A 20331-nucleotide genomic window follows, 5' to 3' on the forward strand; every position below is an offset into this window, starting at 1 on the left:
GGGAATAATGTCATAAAAAATTACGGCACTCATTTTGTAATTGTGATTAAGCTCTTTGTGAGTTTTCCCCCAACCTTCGTCCAGCATACAATAGCTTGCATCTTGAATTTTGGGCTGGTAACTATGCTTTTCTGAAAGAGCCTTCTTCAGGCAAGACATTTCCAAGTTCTAAGAAGATTATATGGAATTATAAATTTTGCATTACATGCTATGTCTTACTAAACTAAGATTAATGAAACTTGAACTTAGTTCGGTTATGAGACTAAGGGGGATGGGGGACAACATTTAAGTGTAGATGGATGTCGTGCTAATGTTTTTCTCTGATTAAAATTGTTAAGTATTTTGCCTGGTTGATCAATTTGTAGTTTTATACTTGATTATAGCATTTTTAATTTTACAACAGAATTTATGTAACAATGGCACCAGGTTAGAGGTCTTGACTCTTGACTCAGTTCGTGGTTTCAGGTTACTCTCTTCTCAGGATTTGTTAGCCATCAAATGGTTCGAGAAGCGTATGATGGTGTGTATCCATAACAAGATTACTTTGCAGTACTTTTTCATTTCAGATATCTAGGTTGAACTTCAATTCGTTCTTAGCTACATTTTCTTACTTGTGGTGAAAATTAGTTTCATTGTTGTTTGGTTTATCTTGGATTTTATATATCTGAGATTCTGAATCAATTGACACAACCAATAAAAATAAGCACAAAAACCGTCTGAAGTGAAATAGAATCCGTAATATGAGAGTTTGCAAGAAGTAGATACAGAAGGAAAAATAACATCCTACTTGGGTCATCAAGCAATAATTCAGCGAAGATAGAAATTGTGCCATTAAAGGTTATTGAAAGGAGACGAGATATAGGCCTACACACCTAGTACTGAAAACTCATCCAAGTCACCATGACTTCTCAAGGCTGCTCAGCTTTTCAAATGACACAACTCAACTCAACTAAGCCTTTGTCCCAAACTAGTTGGGGTCTGCTTCTATAGGATTCATTTCATTGAGAAGTGGCAAAAGTTTATGGCCTGCTGCCAACCTTGCTGCCAACCTGACGCCTACCCTCCTCCTTTATCCTGGCTTGGGACAGGCTGTGAAAAACACAGGCGGAGTTAGCTTTTCAAATGACAGAGTTGAAATAAACATTGGACTTTAATTGGCCCCTGAGTTTTTTTGGGAAACGTAATAACCTTTTGACAGCTCTTTTATGTGTTTCATGCCTACATATTTTGATATATAATATAATTACAAATTTTTCAACTAAATTTCTGTCCTTGTCAAAAACTCTTACGAGTCACGAGTCGAGTCGAGTCACAAGTAAGAAAATTAAGAAATCGAGTCACGGGTTGACAACTATGTGTAGCAGTTTCTCATTCACACACTTGTTTATCAGCCAAAACTTCGTGAACGATCAAAGAGATCCGCAGAAGAACAATGCTTCCATCCATGAGACTCACCACGTGGCAGCAACTCACCATGAAGCATGAGAAGGTAGGGAAAGGCACGGCATCCCACATTGGCATAACTGCTACACAAATAGCATAATAGAGACACAACAAATGACGCGACAGCCACAAGAATGGCTTGGCAAACAGAGTCCGCAGAAACGGCTTCGTTACAGCCCAGAGGCTCTGCAACAGCCCACAGAAAGCTTCATAACAGTCCAGCAAAAGGCTGCAAAGTAACCCACAAAAAGTCTATACAGTAGTTTAAATCCCCAAACCAATGTTATAAGTCATAATATAAAGGATAACAACCTCATGAACATTCTGTCCTTATACAAGAAGGCGCATCAAAAAAAAAGAAAAGAAAAGAAAAGAAGGCGCATCAAAAAAAAAGAAAAGAAAAGAAAAGAAGGCGCATTAATCTGCACCTTAAGAATGTGCAACAGTCGACACTGGGCAACTGTTCACTCTTCATTAGAATACTTCACGGGAAGTCATTGTAACATGTCTTCCTCCTACAATATTCTACGGCACAACAGTCCAAGAAGATCCTAAAAGGTGGTCGTGCACAAAAGATGATGATGAAGCCCTAGAGACTCAAAGAAAGTCGATGGAATAGAAGTAGATTAGGATTTCCTGACAATCTAGATTTTAGGAAAAGGACTAATAGTGGGGTTTAGAGAATAACAAGGATTAGGGTTTCCAAAAGATGGTTTTTAAAAATACAAGGGTCGGAGACACATGAATAGAATTTGGACTGATTTTTAGATCAGTAGGGATTAGATCTAGGACACCATGTTTACATTTGGGGCACGAAAGTATATATTTAGAGTTCTAAGGTTTAGATCTAGGGTTCTAGTATATAAACAAGAGAAGAGAGAGATTTAGGGCTTCTAGTTGATACCAAGGTTTTAAATTTCGGTTCTGGAATGCGTTTCGGTCCTCACCGAAACCGAAATTTCAGCCGAAATAAATTTTTGAAATTTCGGCGAAATCAATTGAAATAAAGTAGAGCAATATTTTAGTGGGTGAGAAATTTCGATGAAATCCTGGCCCAAATTTCGTTAATTTCGGCTGAAATTTCGGGATAATATTAAATAATTATCCCAAAACTGATTTTTGGAGATATTCCTTAAATTTCGGCCCGAAATTTCTCCTCCGAAATTTCGATCAAGGGGCGCATTTTTCATTTCCCGATGACTATTGTATTGTCTCATTTATTGATGGTTTTGTAAGACTAGGATTAGGACATTCTAATCCTATTCAAATCACCACCTAGTAAATCTAAATTGCCATGATCACATGCAATAGATCTAACCCATACTATTTTACAAATCTATTGAAATTAATCTAATCTAACCATGCAAATAAACTAGAATAGAAAAGAGATAATAAACTTACCTCAATTGGCCATGGCGGTTGATCAATCTGGGTTGGATCTTCTACTGCTTCTCTGGATGGCACGATCTCTGATTGGGAATATCTCCAGCAGAGTCCAACCTCGTACATGTAGAGAACAACTGTTGGTGTTCCACCCATAATAGAACTCTAACAATTTTATTAAATGCTAATCTTGCTGTAGTTAAACTTAGTGATACACTAAACTTTTTTTGAATGAGATGCCCTGATTGCACTTATACCCCTTATTAATCACTTGGTCAGAAGGTCTAAATGTCCCAGATTTCCTTTAGTTAAACTTAGCAGTTCTAAGTGAAAATTTAGAATCAAGAAGAGATGGCATATGAATAAAGAACTGTCGAATAAAATGGCAATCAACCTCTATATGTTTGGTTCTCTCATGAATTACGGGATTGGTGGCTATGTGAATCGCAACTTTTATCACAATAGAGCCGAGCTGGAGAAGTAACAGAGAAACCAATCTCTGACATGAGAGACCGTAACAAAAGAAGCTCCCCACTAGTATGAGACATAGCTCAATATTCTGCCTCGGCGGTAAACTTTGAAACTATCTCTTGTTTCTTACTTTTCCACGATACCAGATTGCCACCAACAAATGTGCAATAACCCGTGGTTGATCTCCTATCTGCTAGGACATTTGTGTAAAGGGAATCTGTAAATATCAAGTTAAAGTTTGTAAAGGAATTCTGGGACATTTGTGTAAAGGTTTGGTTTGGGGCTAAAGGTTTAAGCCTGGGACAGCCGTGCAGGGTTATCAAATAGTCTAGGTTAATCTCAGGTGATTACAGTTAAATTTAGGATGAGATTCAGACTTCGGACCTATAAAGGTTTGCAGATGCGTAAGTGTGGAAATATGGGCTGGTGGTAGCAGAAAATTAATAGGCTATGTGGAGGCTAATATCTGTAATAAATTTATAAATCTGTTACAGATTTATAATCATCAAGTTTGTTGTGAGAGAATAGAGAGAAGAGAAAAGTGAGTTGGGAAAATCTCCCCCTCACTTATGTATTTATATTAAATAGGATAAATACAAAAAAATGACAACTATGCCCTTAGGCAATACACTATATCCAACACTCCCCCTCAAGCTGGAATGTAGATATTATACATTCCCAGCTTGTTACAAATATCATTTAACTTTGACTTAGGTAATGACTTGGTAAAAATATCTGCTAACCGGTCGACAGATCGAGTGAAGGAAACATGTATTTCGCCCCTCTGGATTCTCTGGCGAATAAAATGGCAATCAACCTCTATATGTTTGGTTCTCTCATGAATTACGGGATTGGTGGCTATGTGAATCGCAGCTTTTATCACAATAGAGCCGAGCTGGAGAAGTAACAGAGAAACCAATCTCTGACATGAGAGACCGTAACAAAAGAAGCTCCCCACTAGTATGAGACATAGCTCAGTATTCTGCCTCGGCGGTAAACTTTGAAACTATCTCTTGTTTCTTACTTTTCCACGATACCAGATTGCCACCAACAAATGTGCAATAACCCGTGGTTGATCTCCTATCTGCTGGAGATCCTGCCCAATCTGCATCACTAAATCCTTCCACTCTGACATGCCCATTTTTCTTGAATAGCAAATCTTTCCGTGGTGCACCTTTCAGTTAGCAGATATTTTTACCAAGTCATTACCTAAGTCAAAGTTAAATGATATTTGTAACAAGCTGGGAATGTATAATATCTTCATCCCAGCTTGAGGGGGAGTGTTGGATATGGTGTATTGACTAAGGGCATAGTTGTCATTTTTTTTTTGAAGAATTAGGGTTAGGGTTAGGTTAGAGAGAAGATGGAGGGTAAAGGTTTCCCTAGGGATCAGAAACCCTAGGGCTCTGATACTATGTTGCGAGAGAATAGAGAGGAGAAAAGTGAGTTGGGAAAATCTCCCACTCACTTATGTATTTATATTAAATAGGATAAGTACAAAAAAATGACAACTGTGCCCTTAGACAATACACTATATCCAACAAAGTTGAAGATTAATGTTCTGGGTATTTAGGGTTTCAATGGTTAGGTAAATGGGTAATAAGATTGTTAATTATGTTGATGGGTTAGTAAAAGGGTTTGAAAGGCGCGTAGGTAATTATGTTGATGGGTTATAGTAAAAAGGTCTGAAAGGCGGGTAGGTGATGGTATGGTGATTGAATGGGTAACAATGTTTATAAAGATTGATAGGGTGGTTGGTGGTTAGGGATGGGTATATTGTTGTAGATCTCATGTAGGAACCTAGAAGCAGAAATCTTCTCTCATTGGTGCCGCTCCCACCCTGGAACCGCGATTCGGCGCTCCTTATGAAGGAGTTTCCAAGGAGCGCGACCTCGTGACACTCCCAACCTATAGGCGCCTCCATCTATGTGTGTATCTTCGAAATCTGGTACATCAAACTCCTTCAACTCTTCAAAGAACTTCATTGGAGCGAGCACAAAGGCGTCTAGGTACGAGGAAAGAAGACACGAAAAATGAAGATAGAAATTACTATTTTTTGATGTACTTCAATTTTGAAATATATATAAAAATAGTAACTTCTAACCATCTTCACACACACACACACACACACACACACATATATATATATATATATATGTGTGTGTGTGTGTGTGTGTGTGTGTGTGTGTGTTGGTAGATCAACATTAAATGGTCATGGAGAAAATTAAAAAAAGAGGATGGAGAATACGGTGGAGAAGAGAATTCATTCTCTCTCCACATGTGAATAACATATATATGTGTGTGTGTTGAGTAGGGTACATAGAAAGACCAAAATACCCCTCTTAAGATCAGTAAATACAAATGTCCACTCTCAACACTCCCCCTCAAGCTGGAGTGTATATATCATACATCCCCAGCTTGTTACATAAGTCATTAAGCCTTGCCCTATTGAGTGGTTTTGTGAACATGTCTGCTATTTGATCAGCTGACCTTGTGAACACAGTGGTAATCTCTCCTTTTTGGATTATGTGACGAATAAAGTGACAATTCACCTCTATATGCTTAGTTCTCTCGTGAAACACAGGATCCATGGCTATATAAATGGCAGACTTGTTGTCGCAATGGAGCGACGCAGGTGATGAGTAGGGTAACCCGATCTCTGGCATAAAAATCCTCAACCAAATCAACTCGCATCCTGTATAGGTCATGGCTCTATATTCTGCCTCTGCACTTGATATCGACACAACCTCTTGCTTCTTGCTTTTCCACGATATCAAATTGCCTCCAGCGAAGGTACAATATCCACTCGTAGACCTTCTATCTGCAGGTAACCCTGCCCAATCTGCATCTGAATATCCTTCAACCCTCATATGGCCATGTTTCTTGAAGCAGAGTCCTTTACCAGGAGCTTTCTTCAGATACTTCACTATCTGAGTGACTGCCGACCAGTGGATGTCCGTGGTGAACTTATGTACTGACTGACTGTGCTAACTGCATAAAAAATATCTGGACGTGTGACAATCAAGTAGATCAATCTCCCAACCAATCATCTATATCTACCTGGATCCTCTGGTAGCTCCCCCTGATCAGGAGAAAGCTTGACAGTCGGGTCCATAGGAGTTTCAGCTGGCTTTGCTCCCAAAAGGCAAGTCTCCTTCAATATATCTAATGTGTACTTCCTTTGCGATAGAGATAGCTCTCCACGTGAATATGTTACCTCTATCCCTAGAAAGTACCGCAAACGGCCAAGGTCTTCAGTACTGAACTCTTTCTAAAGGAAAACCTTTAATCTTTGTATGCCGGCACTGTCGCTTCCTGTAATGATGATATCATCTACATACACAATTAGGAATATCCTGACATCTTTACCCCGAGAGCTAAATACCGAATGGTCTACAACGCATTGTTTCAATTCAAATCATATTACTGCCTCACTGAACCTCCCAAACCAAGCTTGGGGAGACTGCTTAAGGCCATATAATGCCTTGTGTAACCTACAAACATCATTCTTCCTCTCCCCCTGAGCACATACCCAGGAGGTTGCTCCATGTACACTTCTTCCTGCAGATCACCATGTAAGAAAGCATTCTTGACATCCAGCTGGTAGAGAGGCCAGGCCATGTTGACTACAAGAGAAATCAAAACGCGTATGGAGGGAATTTTAGCAACAAGAGAAAATGTATCCATATAATCAATGCCATAAGTCTATGTGTATCCCTTTGCAACCAATCTAGCTTTCAGTCACTTAACTGTCCCATCAGGCAGATATTTAACTGTGAACACCCACCGACAACCAACAACATGTGCCCCTGGAGGTAGAGGAACCAACTGCCATGTATTATTCGATCTCTACATCCATTGCTACTCGCCAACCTGGATGAGCCAAAGCCTCTACAACCGAATGAGGAATGTGTAAGAACCGGTAAAATATATATATATATAAATATAAAAATGGCCTCATAGGTGGGTAATCATCGGCCATTACTCATTTTCCCCAAGTTAATCGGGCATGAGGACATCTGGCATAATGGGGCGTACACGATTCGAACCCAAGTCTAAGCTAAGATTGAACGGCTTCCTACCACTAAGCCACCGCCCCAGATGTCAACAAAAACGGAATAGATATATATATATGTTAAAAATTTCCAATAGTCACTATTCACAATTACTATTCACAATAGTCACTATGCGAGATTACTATGCAGAAATACTATGCAAGTTCACTATTGAGATACACTATTTAAAAGTATTATTCACAGTAGGACCCACCGAGTACTATTTACAAACGAGTCCCACCATCAGTAGGTCCCACATCAGCGGGCCCCACACCCGCAGGTCCCACATCAGCGGGCCCCACATCAGCGGGCCCCACACAAGTAGGTCTCACACAAGTAGGTCCCACACAAGCGGGCCCCACGACCAGCGGGTCCTACCACCAGCGGGACCCATCCCTAGTGGAAACGAAAATATCATCGCACCGACGAAAATAATAATAAAAAAATGCAAAAATACTATTGACCGACAAAATTAATAATAAAAAAATATTATTAACTATGCAAAATACTGTTAACCGACGAAAATAATAATTTAAAATAGTAAATAGTTTTTACTATGCAAAAGTACTATGCAAAAATACTATTGACCGACAGAAATAATAATTTAAAATAGTAAATAGTCTTTACTATGCAAAAAGTACTATGCAAAAAAATGTCTATAAATAGAGGAGGAGGAGGAGAAGAAAAGGAGAAGAGAAGAGAAGAGAAGAGAAGAGAGAGAGAGAGAGAGAGAGAGGAAGAGAAGAGAAGAAAGAGAAAGAGGAAGAGAGAGAGAAGAAGGAAAAAGAAAATCCACTACCAAGTAAGTCTTTTATAATAGTCTCTCTTTCATGGTTGGTTCTACCACCTAAAATTATTTGAAAGCAATGATCTCTTTCAATGGTTGGTTCTACCACCTAAATTATTTAATGATCTCTTTCATGGTTGGTTCTACCACCTACCTATATTTTATTTGAAGTAATGGTTGGTTTTACCACCTATATGGATAAAGTAATGGTTGGTTCTACCACCTATATACTTAACGGTGAAATACTAGCATAGTAACCGTAAAGTAAACTTTATCAACTTATGGTGAAATGAATAGTGACATGATGGGGCCCACATAAATAGTGACATGATGGGGCCCACATAAATAGTGACATGCGGGGCCCACATAAATAGTGACATGATGGGGCCCACATGAATAGTAGCATGTGGGGCCCACATGAATAGTGAACACAGGGAACCTTATTTTAGGACATAAATGGACACAGAAAGGACTAGTGTTGTCTGTGTGATATTAAAAGGACCTAGACTAAAATAAGTTGACCTATTTCACTTATTTGCCTACAGGAGCCATCTCGTCCTACTGCGACTATAAGAAAAGGCAGGTGACAGCTAGACCTTGTCTTGTAATGGTGTTCAATATAATTGTCTATGCAATGTAGCTCTGCTTATAAATTGCCTGATAAATACCTGCTTAGTGAATTTATACTCGCTTGCCTGGAATCAAATGAATTGAAATGAATGCTGGAATCAAATGAATTGAAATGAATGCAGGAAGAAAGGCAAAGGTAAGTAATTGCATACATGTTGCATACATGGGGGAAAGTGAAGGGGAACTTAAGGGTGTGGTGGAATCATCCTGGGACCTAAGGTCCAAAGGCCAACGCGAGAAGCGTGTACTGCCTTTCGTTGGCAAACCAACCAAAAAGGGAAAGTATCCCCGAGGGATAGTATCCCCGGCTCGGCAAATGCGAGACCGTAATCCAAGTCCATAACGTCACTACCTTCAGACAGGGGTAGTGGTTAGCCGTGCGGCAAGGACACCGGCAGAAAAAAATAAAAGAAAATGAAAAAGTCAGAAAAGAACTGACAGAAAAATAAATGGGGGAAAAGCCGGATGTACCTGGGGAATGTGCTGTCTCATTTTATAAAATTGTTGCATACATGCATACATAGCATACATTGAAATTATTGTCACTCCTTTGATTTATATTGCCATGGGCATTGTAATCTTTATTCTAGACATTATTGAAATGTGGATTTTATTGTATGCACTGTTATTATTGTCTCTTTTACTTTGCTCGGTCTTTGGATGACCCTGCTTTGACGTTGATTCCTCCACCACAGGGGTTGAGGCATTAGATGGTGGAGCATTTGCAAATGAAGGAACCATGGGATAAGGGACTGTGTTATCAGAGAGTTTGTTCCTGAGTTTTTACATTTTGACGCCTTGCGTCATTTACCATGTCTATCAATACTTTGTTATGATAAGACATCTTTCAGTTGTAATAAGATTCTATCGTGGTTGATGCTTGTATAAAAAAAAAAATAGTTACATGATTTTTGCTTTCTTTTGCTCGTAGCGACTCGTCGGAAATCGGGTCGTTACAGTTGTGGTATCAGAGCTCTGGGTTTTTGTGAAATACCTGGACTTCGTGAGAGTGGGTAGATTATAGGATTGGGGTAGACAATTAAGACTTGTCGACCAAATTATATGCACTCTGATTTCTATATCCTTAATAACCTTAAAGGGAAGACACAGTACTAAATTTTAATATTACTCCATTAATGGCAACAAAGTCTTTTATTAGTTTGGTACTTCCTAGCAATGAAAAGATTATGTATTGTTCATTTTTGAAGATGTATCAGAGGAGGGGAGCTGCTAACCAGGCGAATGTCCCTACTAATGATGGACATGAACCATCTCAGCTCGTTACGCATGGCCACGTTCAACCTAATCAGGATAGTCTGCAAATGCTTGCAGAAATTCTTAGACAGAATCAGATAGCTAATCAGACCGCCCTTCAGGCCATTGCAGCCAATCTCGGGAATCGTCAGGAGTCGAGATCTCGTGAGGATGCCTCTCAGATGCATCGTCAGTTCCGAGACTACCATCCATCTGAGTTTACTGGTTCAGGTGATCCCTTAGCGGCAGATCATTGGATTACAGAGATAGAGGGGATCTTTGCAGTAATGGAGTGCTCAAGTATTCAGAAGATGCGTTTTGCTTCCTTCTTACTGAAGGGAGAAGCGGGTGTCTGGTGGCGGACTATGATTCAGAACTATCCCGCAGTCTTGTCAGGGACTTGGGGACAGTTCAAGTCTCGCTTCAATGAGCAGTTCTTTCCGGAGCGCATAAGAGATCAATTGGCGGGGCAGTTCGCAGAACTAAAGCAGGGGGCTTTGACTGTGGCTCAGTATGGAGCCAAGTTCAGAGAGCTGTCTCGTTTTGCACCTGGATATGCAGCAACAGAGGCAGATCGGGTTCGGAAATTTGTTAGCGGTCTTCGCCCTTCCATTAAGGCGAGTATCGTTAACCTTGGTTCTAGGACCTTGGCAGAAGCCTGTGAGAAGGCCGAGGTGGCAGAAGACTGTGAGAAGTCAGTACAGGCAGCTAGATCTCAATCTATTGTTAGCAGGAATCAGGGACCTCCACCCAAAAAGCAGAGGACGGATGGTGGTTCGCAATCCAAGACCTTGTGCCCCCACTGTGGAAAGATTCACGTTGGGCAATGCTGGAGAACCATGGCAGTATGTTTTAACTGCGGAGACCCTAACCACAAAAGAAGGGATTGCCCTAAGGCACCAGCCTTCATCCAAAACCGCCCACCTTCGCCACAATATCAACCAATGCAAACAAATCAGCAGAACCAGGGAAGAAGAAATCAGTACCGCCCTCTTACCCAAGATAAGAACGCACAGCCAGGAACTGAAAAGCGTTTCTTCGCCCTAATCAACGATGACAACGAGGTACAGGATGGGGCAACAGAAGGTCAGAAAACTTATTTATAAATTTTGGATTATGGGAAACAAGGGAATTCATAGGAGTAAAATGTCTGCCTAGAATAGAAGATTAGTAGTATTTAAGAGGCAGTGCAGATTATGATGGATTTCACAAGACGTTAATTTCTAATCAAAATTAAGATTTACAAAGTAAAGGAGATGATCTTAAATTATCATGTGTCGAGATTCTGATTATCAAGATATCTAGGTTATGGGCGTAGGAATTTCGGGGACGAAATTTTTTTAAGGGGGGTAGAATGTAAGAACCGGTAAAATATATATATATATAAATATAAAAATGGCCTCATAGGTGGGTAATCATCGGCCATTACTCATTTTCCCCAAGTTAATCGGGCATGAGGACATCTGGCATAATGGGGCGTACACGATTCGAACCCAAGTCTAAGCTAAGATTGAACGGCTTCCTACCACTAAGCCACCGCCCCAGATGTCAACAAAAACGGAATAGATATATATATATGTTAAAAATTTCCAATAGTCACTATTCACAATTACTATTCACAATAGTCACTATGCGAGATTACTATGCAGAAATACTATGCAAGTTCACTATTGAGATACACTATTTAAAAGTATTATTCACAGTAGGACCCACCGAGTACTATTTACAAACGAGTCCCACCATCAGTAGGTCCCACATCAGCGGGCCCCACACCCGCAGGTCCCACATCAGCGGGCCCCACATCAGCGGGCCCCACACAAGTAGGTCTCACACAAGTAGGTCCCACACAAGCGGGCCCCACGACCAGCGGGTCCTACCACCAGCGGGACCCATCCCTAGTGGAAACGAAAATATCATCGCACCGACGAAAATAATAATAAAAAAATGCAAAAATACTATTGACCGACAAAATTAATAATAAAAAAATATTATTAACTATGCAAAATACTGTTAACCGACGAAAATAATAATTTAAAATAGTAAATAGTTTTTACTATGCAAAAGTACTATGCAAAAATACTATTGACCGACAGAAATAATAATTTAAAATAGTAAATAGTCTTTACTATGCAAAAAGTACTATGCAAAAAAATGTCTATAAATAGAGGAGGAGGAGGAGAAGAAAAGGAGAAGAGAAGAGAAGAGAAGAGAAGAGAGAGAGAGAGAGAGAGGAAGAGAAGAGAAGAAAGAGAAAGAGGAAGAGAGAGAGAAGAAGGAAAAAGAAAATCCACTACCAAGTAAGTCTTTTATAATAGTCTCTCTTTCATGGTTGGTTCTACCACCTAAAATTATTTGAAAGCAATGATCTCTTTCAATGGTTGGTTCTACCACCTAAATTATTTAATGATCTCTTTCATGGTTGGTTCTACCACCTACCTATATTTTATTTGAAGTAATGGTTGGTTTTACCACCTATATGGATAAAGTAATGGTTGGTTCTACCACCTATATACTTAACGGTGAAATACTAGCATAGTAACCGTAAAGTAAACTTTATCAACTTATGGTGAAATGAATAGTGACATGATGGGGCCCACATAAATAGTGACATGATGGGGCCCACATAAATAGTGACATGCGGGGCCCACATAAATAGTGACATGATGGGGCCCACATGAATAGTAGCATGTGGGGCCCACATGAATAGTGAACACAGGGAACCTTATTTTAGGACATAAATGGACACAGAAAGGACTAGTGTTGTCTGTGTGATATTAAAAGGACCTAGACTAAAATAAGTTGACCTATTTCACTTATTTGCCTACAGGAGCCATCTCGTCCTACTGCGACTATAAGAAAAGGCAGGTGACAGCTAGACCTTGTCTTGTAATGGTGTTCAATATAATTGTCTATGCAATGTAGCTCTGCTTATAAATTGCCTGATAAATACCTGCTTAGTGAATTTATACTCGCTTGCCTGGAATCAAATGAATTGAAATGAATGCTGGAATCAAATGAATTGAAATGAATGCAGGAAGAAAGGCAAAGGTAAGTAATTGCATACATGTTGCATACATGGGGGAAAGTGAAGGGGAACTTAAGGGTGTGGTGGAATCATCCTGGGACCTAAGGTCCAAAGGCCAACGCGAGAAGCGTGTACTGCCTTTCGTTGGCAAACCAACCAAAAAGGGAAAGTATCCCCGAGGGATAGTATCCCCGGCTCGGCAAATGCGAGACCGTAATCCAAGTCCATAACGTCACTACCTTCAGACAGGGGTAGTGGTTAGCCGTGCGGCAAGGACACCGGCAGAAAAAAATAAAAGAAAATGAAAAAGTCAGAAAAGAACTGACAGAAAAATAAATGGGGGAAAAGCCGGATGTACCTGGGGAATGTGCTGTCTCATTTTATAAAATTGTTGCATACATGCATACATAGCATACATTGAAATTATTGTCACTCCTTTGATTTATATTGCCATGGGCATTGTAATCTTTATTCTAGACATTATTGAAATGTGGATTTTATTGTATGCACTGTTATTATTGTCTCTTTTACTTTGCTCGGTCTTTGGATGACCCTGCTTTGACGTTGATTCCTCCACCACAGGGGTTGAGGCATTAGATGGTGGAGCATTTGCAAATGAAGGAACCATGGGATAAGGGACTGTGTTATCAGAGAGTTTGTTCCTGAGTTTTTACATTTTGACGCCTTGCGTCATTTACCATGTCTATCAATACTTTGTTATGATAAGACATCTTTCAGTTGTAATAAGATTCTATCGTGGTTGATGCTTGTATAAAAAAAAAAATAGTTACATGATTTTTGCTTTCTTTTGCTCGTAGCGACTCGTCGGAAATCGGGTCGTTACAGAATGGAAATAGAAGATACTGAGGATAAAAAGGACATATAAGAAGGTGACATGCGGGAATAAGAAACTACACTGGAAATGGGATGATGAGTAGAATGCGAACGTGTACGAGAAGAAATAGGGGCATTATCAGAAGCAACGATTACGTCAGGAGCAAGGGGCGACCTAGCAGACTGTGGAGGAGCTGGTGGGCATGAGGTGTCATCTGCACATGAAGGAGGTAACGACTCCTTATCACGACGAGTATAAAGTTGCAATGGCTTAGGTGGGACCACATGTGAGGGAGGTGGGACCACAGGTGAGGGAGTTGGTGTAGGAAATAGTGACGGCAACGGAATCTGAGACTCGGGCACATGTGTAGAACCAGACTGGGTAAATTATGGGATATCGTCAGAGAATGAAACATCAGTAGACACATAGGTACGACGAAGTTGAGGACTATAGCAACGATACCCCTTTTGAGTGCGAGAGTACCTCAAGAAGACACACTTGATAGCACGAGGAGCAAACTTGTCGAGCCCCGGCGTAAGATCATGGACGAAACAAGTACAACCGAAGACCCGAGGAAGTAAGGGAAAGGGATTAGCAGAAGGGTGTAAAACAGAGAATGGTGAACGATTATGTAAAACTGACGATAGAAGACAGGTCGCCAAGAACCACGAGGTGAGAATCGCATCAACCCAATACAACTTCAGAATGTGCATCTGATGAAGAAGAGTCTGAGCCATATCAATGAGGTATCTAAGTTTCCTCTATGCTACACCGTTTTGCTGAGAGGTATGAGCACATGATGACTGATGAATAATGCCATGACTAGATAAAAATTCTTGAAATCCATTAGAAACAGAAAAGTATTCACTGCCATTGTCGGCAAGCAAGCATTTTAAAGAACACGAGTACTGGTTAGTTATCTCAGCATAAAAAAACGAAACACAGTAAATACTTCTGAATGATCTTTTATTACATATACCCATGACATCCTTGAAAAATCATCCACAAATACAGTGAAATAGCGATAGCCAAATAAGGACGGAGTCCGACATGGACCCCAAACATCAGAATGAACTAACTCGAACGGATGCGAGACACGATTAACAGAACGCGACTCAAAGGAAACACGATGGTGTTTTCCATACTGGCAGGACTCACAATGAAAGGGACTAACTGGACTAGACACAACGGACGAATGCTGCAGATGATCTACTGGTGGGTGACCAAGACAGCAATACCACATAAAGGAGTCAGCCGAAGTGCATAGTGCAGTAGGCGGGGTGTCACCATTAGCGGCAAAGTAGTAGAGTCCATTCACCCCATGGCCCGAGCCAATCCTCTTCCCAGTTGCAAGGTCCTGAAAAACACAATAAGAGGGAAAGAAGGTCACAAAGCAGTTAAGGCGACGAGTTAACTGACTAACAGAAAGTAAGTTACAGGAAAAACTACGAACACATAACACAGAGGAAAGAGATAGAGTAGGACCAAGGTGAGTGTCCCCTATACCAGAAATAGGGCACATCGCCCCATTAGCTAGAGTAACTGATGTAGAAGTAGATGAAGATTGAAAAGGACTAAGGAGACTATTGTTACCAATCATATGATGGGAGGCCCCGGAATCAATGAGCCATGAATTTGAGTGACTCAGAGAGCAAGATGGGTTGCTACCTTCGGATGCAAGAGTGGCAGAGGCCTGCTTCCCCTTTTCCTGTAAACGTAAGAGTGACTTGTACTCAGCACGGGAAACCACCAACGTATCAGAGGAAGTAGTCGTGGAGGGGACACCATTAGAGCTCTCAGTGGGAGCCCCAAAAACATGATGTGCAACTCGATGGGGTCGTAACTCGGGATACAAATCATAACAGAAATCAGTAGTATGATCATCCATACTGTAGTGTGTACAATAGCGGGATCCATGGCCACCGGCACCATGGCCTCCTCCTGAATCACGACCAAACCCTCGACCAGAACCACGACCCCCACGTGTACCGCGACTATAAACAGACTGAACAACAAGAGCAGATCGCTCACTCGCAGAATCAACAGGAACATCAACTCGAAGTGCACACTGAACACGAGAGAAAACCACATCCAGGGACGGTAAACTGCCCTCACCCACTATCAACTTGCGAATGGAAATGAACTCTCTTCCTAGGCCATCCAGAAACTGAACAACACGTAAATCTTCTTTCTGTTTGGCCAACACAACGGGGTCTGTAGAGGGCGGAAAATAGGAGTCGAGCTGCTCACGCAATCCAACAAACTCGGAATAATACTCAGATACAGATCGCTCTCCTCGCTTTGACTGGAGGAGGTCGGAATCAACATCACAAATTTTCGTAAGATTGTTAGTTCCTGAGTACAGTGTCTCTGCACGCAACCAGACAGCTCGCGATGATCCTAAGAACAGCATATGACTGAAAATCCGAGGTTCCATACTCTGACACAGCAACGACTGAAGAAGTGCATCATCCTAGCTCCACTTAATAAGTGGAGTCCTTACGTGATGGTGGATCCGAGGTAATAAAGCTCAACTTTGCCTGGCCACGGAGATAAAGCTTAACCGACTGACTCCATGCAGGGTAATTGGATCCATCAAGTTTGATGAAAGTCATGGACGTAACAGGGAAAGGACCAGAAACAGAAACAGTGGACGAAGTAGAGGGCGTAGTCATGGTGAATATCCACACAAAACCGTAACAAGATGATCTAATCAATGAGCCAACAATCCACCCACTATGTACCCAATCAACTAGATAACATAAACAGTCTAAGGCAAATCCACGCATAGGACAACCAATCACCATCACCATAAATATTACTAGTCTCCAACTGTAACAGCCATTATTGGTCTCCAACAGTAACAACGACCCCACTGCAACCAAGATGAATAATAATCACCATCAAACAACAACCATATCAATAACAAAGACAGCCAAAGAGGCTATTGCACACATGAACATACGATTACGTGGCAGAAATAAGGAACAAACCACACACAAACACCATTAATATAGAAGAATCACCAAATAAGTGCCCAGAATCAACCAAGAAATGATAAAGATCTAAGAGGATTGATTTAGGTCATGAATATAAATGGGAGTATGGAGATGAAAGGGATATTATGGGCTGTTTTTTATGAAAAGAGATAAACTAGGGCAATAGAGTGTGTATAGAAGGGGTTTAGCTAGGGTTAAAAACTAGGGTTTGTGTGTGAGTGAAAAACTAGGATAAATGGCTTGGGCGGTTGGGTAGAGCGGTGGAAAAAATGGAAGAAAAGTGAAGAAAGATGGGTATATGGTTCGGTTAGGGTTAGGTTTTGGGAAAACCCAAATCAAGGGTTTCGTAGGTGTTAAAAAAAACTATCCTATAGGATAGATAGGATGAATCTAGGGTTCGAAGAGGTGAAAGAAAAATGAAAGAGAAATGGATCAAGGGTGCGGCTAGGTAACTCTTTGTCGTGTGGCTAGGGTTAGGGTTAGGGTGATCTTTGTCTTCATGAAGGGAACTCTTGATCATCCTCCCCATTGATCATCTAACTTGGTGCTTTGATACCATGTTGGTAGATCAACATTAAATGGTCATGGAGAGAGCAGAAAAGAAGAGGATGGAGAATACGGTGGAGAAGAGAATTCATTCTCTCTCCACACGTAAATAACATATATGTATGTGTGTGTGTGTGTGTGTGTGTGTGTGTGTGTTGAGTAGGGTACATAGAAAGACCAAAATATCCCTCTTAAGAGGAGTAAATACAAATGTCCACTCTCAACAGTATGTATGTCATTTTCAAAAAAAAAATGTATGTATGTATGTGAAGATGGCTAGAACTATTTTTTTATGCACTTGAATTTTGAAAGGTATATAAAGAAAACATTACATAAATGCTCCCAAGGCACTCCCAACCTTAGACTCTTCTACACCACAGGCTTCCTCGCCCCCGCTCCCGCCTCCCCCACCGCACCTGCTTCGTGCTTCTAAGTGCAGGAAGCTTTTGGGTGAAGTTCAAATGGTAATAGACTAAGGTTAGGTAGTCGAAGTGATGAGAAGGATATATTATGGGTTTCATGGATTTGCAAAGGTTTCATGGGAGTAGGGTTAAGGTTTAAAGGCATATGTGATGGAGGGTTAAAGGTAGAGGGGTTAAAGTGGAGGGACTGAAACGATTGGAGAAGGCTATGGAGATCGATGGTAGAAGCTTTGTAAATGGGTTCATAGTTGCAAGCTTTTGGAAAGAAAACATGTTAGAGAGAGAGAGAGAGAGAGAGAGAGAGAGAGAGAGAGAGAGAAAGATGTAAAGAAATCAAAGCAAGTACTAACCAAGTCTCAAACCAAGCTTTGAGTAAATCAATTCATTCAAGTTATAAAGCATGGGAGCTAAGGCCATAGGCCTTTACTATTTATAGGCAAAGTACTTCCTATGAAATTCTAAGTGGGAGTAATAATCCTGCTTGCCAATTGCTAATAAAATCCCAATAAAAAGTTGCCACATGGCATTAACTTAAACTGCTTTTATTAGACTACTCATCCTGTTACTAGGAATTCTTATTCTCCATTTCTTATTCTCCTTTTACATAGACTCTATCATATCCTACTATGATTAAACTACTTAAATTTTTGAAATAAAACTTTTAATATCTACAAATAGTGTGATGATACATGTCACATGACTTATTAAATATCCGAATACTAATAGCAATTAAATTAAACCCTTTTGACCAATAGGATTCTTTCTTAATAAAGAGTAGGCCCGTTGTAACCAAAGTGACATGATGTCACCTTATGTCACAAGTGTCTAATGGATTAGGGTCATTAATGATAATGGTACCCCATCAATAATAACGCCAATAAATGATAACGACACCTTGGCAGGATAACTCTTTGATAATATCCCCATGAATGAAAGGGCATCCGTAATTGATAAAAGACAGCCTGAAAACTTTTAGGGAGCTTGGGGTGGTCCCCCATCACTAACAAAACATGCCCTTGATGCACTGCTATAGATGTCAGCCTTGTGTGACACTTGAAAGCTGAAAACTTCATATGAGACAGTTTCCAACTCAAACAAGGTTGGAGAAGAGGATAACTATCAAATGATCCAAATAGACCCTGTAAAGAGATGATAGATACACAGCTAAAGATTTAAATACCCATGTAAGCGCAAAAGCATATGAAAGGCAACCATGCCTCTAAAGGAAAAAACAGGTTTCATAAAAAGGGACAAAGACAAGGCAATATACTAACAATAAAAGAAGGAAAAGAAGATGCAACAATGCCCTCATGCGTAGGAGTTTCTACAGCCCTCCTTCCAAAAAGAAAAGAAGAGTGCAAGTGTTTCAAAAAAAAAAAAAACAAACTTCTTCTATTAATATTAACTCGAGTGTAAGGTTTAGAGTTTACTCGGGGGATCGGATTAAATTTTGGAGCGATGTGTGGTGTGCTAATGAGCCTCTTAAGAATTTATTCCCGAATTTGTATAGAGTGGCTGTTGAGAAAGAGGTCTTTGTGTGCGACTACTTTGTTCGTAGTGGGGGTAGCATAGTTTGGTCACCTAGATTTAGGAGGAATTTTTTTGATAGGGAGTTAGAGTTGATATTCCAATTTCTTAAGCTTTTAGATGGGTGCTATATTAAGAGGTGCGGTTTGGATAAGAGAATATGGACTAAGGCATCTTCCGGCATTTTCTCTGTTAAATCTTTCTATTTTTGTTTATTGCCTTGCGGTGTATCCTCCATTTCATCTAAGGTATGGAACTTCCATTGCCCGCCTAGAGTTGGTATCTTAGGATGGGCGCTATGTCGCGATCGGATTCAAACGATCAATTTCCTACGGAAGTATGGCATGATGCTTGTTAACCATTGTCCTCTATGCTTGGAAGATGGTGAATCCGTGAGTCATCTTTTCATCCACTGCTCCTTCTCTCGTCAGGTATGGAGTCACATATTTCTAAGATTCAGTATTAGTTGGGTTTTCCCATCTTCTATCCCGGATTTGTTACATCATTGGAGCTTTGCGCTGTGGAAAAAGGAAGGCATTATGTTGTGGAATATTTGTCTTCTTGCTACATGGTGGGTGATATGGAAAGAAAGAAACTCTAGAGTCTTCGAGGGGGTTGCAAAATCTCTGTATTGGTTGTATATGAAAATTTCTTGGGTGAGGAGTCTTCCGGCATTTCGGTTTGTATCGGCTTTCGCCTTATGGGAGGGTTGGAGGGATGTATGCTTTAGTAGGGAGGATCGCCCTAATGTTGTTCAGAGATGGGAAGCTCCGCGTTTTGGAATGTTCAAAGTTAATTTTGATGGCTCGAGTCTTGGAAATCCGGGACCGGCCGGGATGGGTGGCTTGTGTCGGGATGATGATGGTGTCGTGGTTTGGGCTCATTCCGGCCCCCTTGGAGTATGTGATGCCACTGAGGCCGAAGTGAAGGCGGCATATCAAGGCATAAAAAGGA

At 40.6% G+C, this 20331-nt stretch overlaps 1 protein-coding gene across 1 annotated transcript in view; it reads left to right on the forward strand.

The window, feature by feature from the left end:
- CW7 overlaps positions 1 to 20331 on the forward strand; it is a 45057-nt gene that overhangs the window by 20843 nt on the left and 3883 nt on the right. Inside the window, exon 9 of the mRNA XM_077377771.1 lies at positions 466 to 520. Coding sequence (XP_077233886.1) covers positions 466 to 520 — 55 coding nt within the window. The remainder of the gene's footprint in view (positions 1 to 465; positions 521 to 20331) is intronic.

The sequence above is a fragment of the Tasmannia lanceolata genome, unplaced genomic scaffold (assembly GCF_043159265.1).
Source record: "Tasmannia lanceolata isolate RefF3 unplaced genomic scaffold, GAP_Taslan_0.1 ptg000004l, whole genome shotgun sequence".
Lineage (NCBI taxonomy): Eukaryota > Viridiplantae > Streptophyta > Magnoliopsida > Canellales > Winteraceae > Tasmannia > Tasmannia lanceolata.